This window comes from Lissotriton helveticus, chromosome 1_1, assembly GCF_964261635.1.
Source record: "Lissotriton helveticus chromosome 1_1, aLisHel1.1, whole genome shotgun sequence".
NCBI classification, from domain to species: Eukaryota; Metazoa; Chordata; class Amphibia; order Caudata; family Salamandridae; genus Lissotriton; species Lissotriton helveticus.
In genome coordinates, this window is record NC_136057.1 from 294012347 (window position 1) to 294018566 (window position 6220).

At 40.6% G+C, this 6220-nt stretch overlaps 1 protein-coding gene across 1 annotated transcript in view; it reads left to right on the forward strand.

The window, feature by feature from the left end:
- Nucleotides 1–3957, forward strand: part of FBXO7 (F-box protein 7) — a 136765-nt gene extending 132808 nt beyond the window's left edge. The window contains exon 10 of the mRNA XM_078669386.1: nucleotides 2210–3957. Within this exon, the coding sequence (XP_078525512.1) occupies nucleotides 2210–2581 (372 nt within the window). The 3' untranslated portion in view covers nucleotides 2582–3957. The remainder of the gene's footprint in view (nucleotides 1–2209) is intronic.
- Nucleotides 3958–6220: the final 2263 nt, after the last annotated feature.

Below are 6220 nucleotides of genomic sequence, written 5' to 3' on the forward strand. Positions count from 1 at the left end.
ACCCTTAAGAGCCTCCCTGAACGCTGCCGCGAGACTCATTACTGGCTCTAGAAAGCACTCGCACATATCCCCAGACCTAAAGTCTCTAAAATGGCTGCCTTTTGAAGCCAGAATACAGCTAAAAATTGCAACTATGACACACGCGGCCGTGCACCACAAGGCACCCAACTACCTCGCTCAAAAGCTGTCTATATCAGGAGGTTCGAGATCCAATAGGAGTACTAAAAATCTACTCCTGAAACCTCGTAGATTTCGGAAAGCGAAAACTTACAAACGCTCCTTCTCAGGAATGGCACCCAGGATCTGGAATGCGCTCCCTCCTGAAACAAGGCTAATCACCTCCACTGCACTCTTCAAGAAAGAGGTGAAAACAATGCTTCTGGCCAAGATCTCCTGATCGCTACAGATGTTGGGTCAGAGACTCTGCATTGCTTGTACCGCTGCTCTGCCTATCCCCTGGCACTATACTCGACTTGTTGGGGGCACTATTACGCTACTCTCTTACTACCGACCAAGATATGATACACGTTGGTTTACTGATCCACCTGTTCGCCATTGTAGTGGGATCAATGACCTGTGCTGCTCTATACTACTCCCTTACCTGATCATATATGGATTGGTTTTATGTTTGTTTTTTTCATCCATGTTATTACCATGTTACTTACCATGTTATTACCAAGTTATTACCATGTTACCATGTTACTTACCTGATCATATATGGAGTGGTTTTATGTTTGTTTTTATCATCCATGTTATTACCATGTCACTGACTATTATACTGTTCCCATTATCTCTGTTTACTCCTATTGCCCCTTCCCTGTCTTTGTGAAGCGCTCTGATATCTGTAAGGATCCTGTTCGCGCTATATAAAACTTTGAATAAATAAATAAATAAATAAATAAACAAAAAGGGTTGCGGAAGATACCAATCTCACTGGACTGGAATGCAATGTTGGAAGAGTTCCTAAACAAAGAATTACAAGAATAGTGACAGAATGTATATTCCAGGACTGTAAGTGTTGTCAGACGAAGTAGTCACTGTACTAGGTAAGACAATATAATTCATGTATGTGTTGCTTATATGCTAACTGTACCTGCATGGATAGGAATCACTGAGCCCGCAAGAGTGATAAATACGGATCATGTACGCAAATGATAGCTTGATCCTGTACCGGGGAGTGGGAGGGGGATGTTGTTTTTTGACTTTTTGTTCAGATAAGAATGCAATGTCCATGATACGCCTTGACGGATAAATATTTGTGTTTTTGTAAAACTAATAAAAATAAGTTGAAAAAAATAAATAAACGTTGACTCAAAACCCACAGTGTGCCATACATTTTTCAATTTTTTTTATTTGTATTCATATAGCACAAGCTAGGCACTTTACATGAGCACCAAAATACATTACACAAGGTAACTTATTTTAATGGACAGAGAGACTGAGGGATCTAAGAGAAATCAGTGTTGATCCAGGGCCGGGATTCACACCTTGTCCCCCGTTCCAAAAAGGGATGCTCTGGCCCTTAGGCCTCATGTCCTCCACTATATGGTATCCGTACCACAGACACCATCTTAAGATTTTAGGAATTTCCCATTTGTTATTAATACATCTCCCAAAACTGGGTAAATTCGATTTTCATAACAAGTGATTACATGACTACTCACAGTATCGAAAACTATGTGTTTAAAAGTTCATTCAATCACTCGAGTTTTTGCAGAAATTGTTGACCAGTAAACATTCAAAATATGCTTAATTATATGCTTGGTAATGGTAAACTAAACTATTTCATTTAGCAATTTAGAATCTGTTTTCTTCAAGAGTATTTAAACCTAATACGGTGATTGCCTTTGTCGTAAAGTAGTCTGACATTATCTATCTATCCATCCATCCATCCATCCATCCATATGCCTGTCCGTTCCTTATTGCTCTGTTTCGTCTTTAGGATATTTCATTCATCAATACGAAGATATTTTTGTGTGTATCTAGATAGCAATTTTTGCATCCACTGCCACGCCACAAATTTGAGCATTATTTCTATTTCAGTACTTGGAATGCATGTATGTAAACAGGGAGGCAATTTTTGAATATTGTTGATAAAAATAGTTCAGCATTTTAAGTAGAGTTATATACATTAATGAGCACAGGAGATTCTATGGTGCATGATTTACTAGTGATGCTAACATTTCACCCTCCTCTCTGTGCTCTGCAGATCTACTGGAAGAAGTACAAAGAGAAGAAAGAAGCTCTGAGGTGGCGGCACATGTTTTTCCAGCCTCCTCCCCCACACCCTCTTCCCTTGCATCCCAGCCCCTATTACCCGGACCCCTTTGCACCTCGACCCTTGTACCCGCCAGGTATCATCGGTGGAGAGTATGATCAGAGACTCATTATCCCATTTGCTGATGATCCCATCAATTCTCTGCTACCAAGCATAGGCCAAGCTTCAGGCCGGTTCCTTCCCTTCAGGCCGAATTTTAATCCCATCGGCTCACTACAAGATTCAAATCTTATGTTACCAGGGCGCGCTGGTCCTCGTTCTAGCAGAGGCAGACCCTCAGACATCCGCCGGGCTTTCATTTGACCTCGCTATACCACTCATGTTCTGAGCCAGCACTGTTGGGTGTTGCTGAATAAGACCTCGCCATGCTAGGGCATACTGTTTGCACAAAAAAGCCTGTTTCCACTGGTGGTTCAAGCACTTTTTAGTGTGAGTGAATTTCCTTTCACCGCATTCTGTGGATCAAATGTTAGATGGGCAGGAGCGCTTTAGCAAGCCGGTTGTGTGGTTGCAACTTCAGGTTGAGGGGCGCATAGAAGTCGTAAAATTACTTAAAGAAAATAACCACACCTTCCTCTCACCCGTGTGATCTCTGCCCTGCTGGAATTTAAGTAGGGGAACCAGTATTGTGTAATAATGCTCAGTTGTTGATTATTGGCTCTCATGTTAGCAGTTCCCCAGTTGATGGGCGATACCCTCAGCAGGTAGTGGCTGCATTCACAGTGAAATCAGCAGCTTATGTTAGCTCCTGCTTTTTCAGGATAGGAAAGGCAAAGAAGGAAAATAGGCCAGTTGATTTCCAGTAGCCTTGGACTCCATCGTGCCACTTGCTTAACGAGATCGCCAGTGGCTGGCCTGTACACACTTTCTGATCTGGCTACAAAGATTCAGCTCTTCACCATCTTTATACAGACGAGAACACCTCCCCTTTCTAAGAGAGGAAAGGGCTGCATGGCCTGTACTAATTGTACTCCTTGCTGGTACAAAGGGAGGCATACCCCCAGCCTCACTTCATAATGCTTTGGGTTATTCTCAGCACTGTTTCAGTGACCCTTTTATTAAATCAAGCTGATTTATAATCTTAATTTGTCTTTTTTTCTCTTCTGCTTGGTTGCCTGTGTGTATCTCAGAACTTTTTTACACCTAATACTCGCACATCCAGAAATGGATGAAATAATAATGATTCTTACCATTAATCTTCATGTTGGTTTCTTCATCTGCGAGTTTTCAAAGACAAAGAACGGGATAATCAGTGAGGGCATGAATGCAGAATTTGAAAGAGTGACGCAGTGTGCGATTAGTTGAAATAGCAGAATGTCTTTATTTGTAACTTGCTGCAATAAAATTTGAATTAATGACATAAGTTGCAGTGAACTCATTAGTTAAGTAGAAAAGCTGTAACTGTCTATCATTCAGGTTGTGACATTTCTTGTAAGTATTACTTGACTTCCTATGCTGTTGGTGTCTGATTTTTTTGTTGTTGTTGTGAGAAACTGCAGTGAAATAAATCTCAGTTGCCTTGGCCTGCCTTTGGGCCTTGTAGATCTGAATTACTGCTTTCTTAGTATTATGGTTTCCAAAACATTAAAAGATGTTAAAGAGGTATTCTTCTATCTGGAATTAAACCATTTTCCAGACAACAGAGATCCTGTGTCTAATAAATCTCATCCCATAATTGATGTCTTGGGTCCCAATAACATTACTGTGGTTTAAAATCCTGGTTTGCTTTTCAGGAATAGAGACTGCAGGAACTTACTTTTGTAACAGGCAGTGAGGCCCTGTGGCATATCAAGGTAACGCCTTCTCAGTAATGCTGACGTAGCTGAAATAAAAGGATTTATTAATGGTTTATGTAATAATCTGGATTGTGACGCCTGTATTACATGCAAAATTCTAGATATTGAAGCAATCCTAGATTCACGTTAAAGAAATGATGAACAGAGTTGGGTTGTGACTGCTGTATCGGTGCTTTAGAGGCACAGCAAACTCCTTGTCATGTCTTTCACTACGAAGATTTCAATTTCGGACCCCATTTAGCTAAGACACTCCTTCATCTAGAACCAGATGTGCATTTGACACTCGGTAGTATTTTTGCCTCTTGCTTGTCCTTTCTTCAGTTTCTTCAGCAGCTGAGTTTCGTAGATGGTGGAAGCATGGAATTTATCGTGGGCTGCCATGCAAGGTATGAACTTAAGGCAAGCATTGGCAAAGAGTGTATTTTTTTATGCATACGCAATGGGCATTAACGGCCAGATGTACGACCATAGCATTTTGCGTCTTTCTAATTGCGAGTCGCAAAATGCGATGTACAACGTTGTCTGAGACACTTTGCGATTCCCAATGGGGTCGCAAATTGCATGCCTCATGAATATTAATACTGCAGTTGCAATTTTGACCTCTCTGGGAATGGATAACACTTCGAGGGATGGTGGCCTGCTGAAGTCAGCAGTCCACCATGTCTGGGACTGCTTTTAAATAAAGTGTTTTTTTTTTTTTAAATGCAGCCCGTTTTCCTTAAAGGAAAATGGGATGCATTTAAAAAAAGGAACATTTAACTTTTCAGTTTCATTTCATGCATTCCCAAACGGGATAGGGTCCCCTGGGACCCCATCCTGTTTGTTAGTGACTTCCCACCCTTCTGAGAAGGGTGGTAGAATGCGAGTGTTTTGCAATTGCAACATTGAAACCTAGATTTTGGAGTTGCTATTAGGAAGGGACGCCCTTGGAACTCCTCTTCCTAATAGCGAGTCGCTAACCCTATTTTGTGAGTCGCTAATTGATTAGCGACTCGCAAAATAGGGTTGGTACACGGGCCACACGTTTTTTCGGTCATAAATGGGCCTACAAAACCCTTTGCGATTGCAAAAAAGGGTTGTACATCTCGCCCTAAATGTGTTAACGTAATACAAATATAATTGCTGTTTTCTAATGGTGGTGTGCATAACTTTGCAAAAATTTTTTTTTTTTTACAAAGAACAAAAAAAAAGTAAAAAGAAATATAAAATAGAATCTGAGATTGGCCTACGGGCCCTGGTACTGAAGTGGACTATTTTTTTGGTGGGTGTCTCTCACAATTCAGAGAACCAGTAGCTGAAATGGGCTGAGCCATTGCCTCATGCTTAGGTATGCTGCACTTGGCAGAAGCAAAATGTGAATGACACTTAACCAAATCAGTGGGTGGAGAGGGCTGACCAAACGTTCCTTTATGAATACATTTTTAATGTGGATGTGGAAATCCCAAAGCAGATGACAGTGAAAACCATCTCTAGACGCACCTATTACAGATATAGCATCATACTATAAAGAGTTGTCATTATTTATAAGGTAGACCTAGTGGCATTGTCAGGGCGTCTCCAACTCAATATACATAAGGCCGGCCTACTGGCTTTCTCATGGTGTCACTTTAATACATAAGTAGAAACAACAGTACAGTGTATGGGTGATTTATTTGGATTATCCCATTTAACAATAAAGCCCCCATTTTTAACATAGTGGTCTTAGTGGTTTATTTCACACTCATTTTGTTTCATTTTTTAAAGCAATTATGAATATTTATAGCATGTCCTTCATCAGAAGGACAACCTTTTTGGGTTATTGACATATATACATTTTGCAATACTAATAAAACAAACAAAACTGTTAACATTCAAATTCAAAAACACAACAATTGAGAAATGGACCAGTCCTTCACTCTCTAATTAGAACACATGGCGGAATTGTCTTTTATGCATCAATCAAAATATACATCCTGCCAGTGTACGCTGGTTGGGGTTATGTGGTAGGACAACAGGCCAATTGCCGTGTTTGCTAACTACTACTAGTCTGTTCACAATAAAATCTTTTCCAACCAGCTTGGTCAACGCGCTTCGAACCGAAGTGCTATCTATGGGTCCAACCACCCCCCTTTTTCTAAAACTTTGATAGCGAGCAACTGCTCGTTTG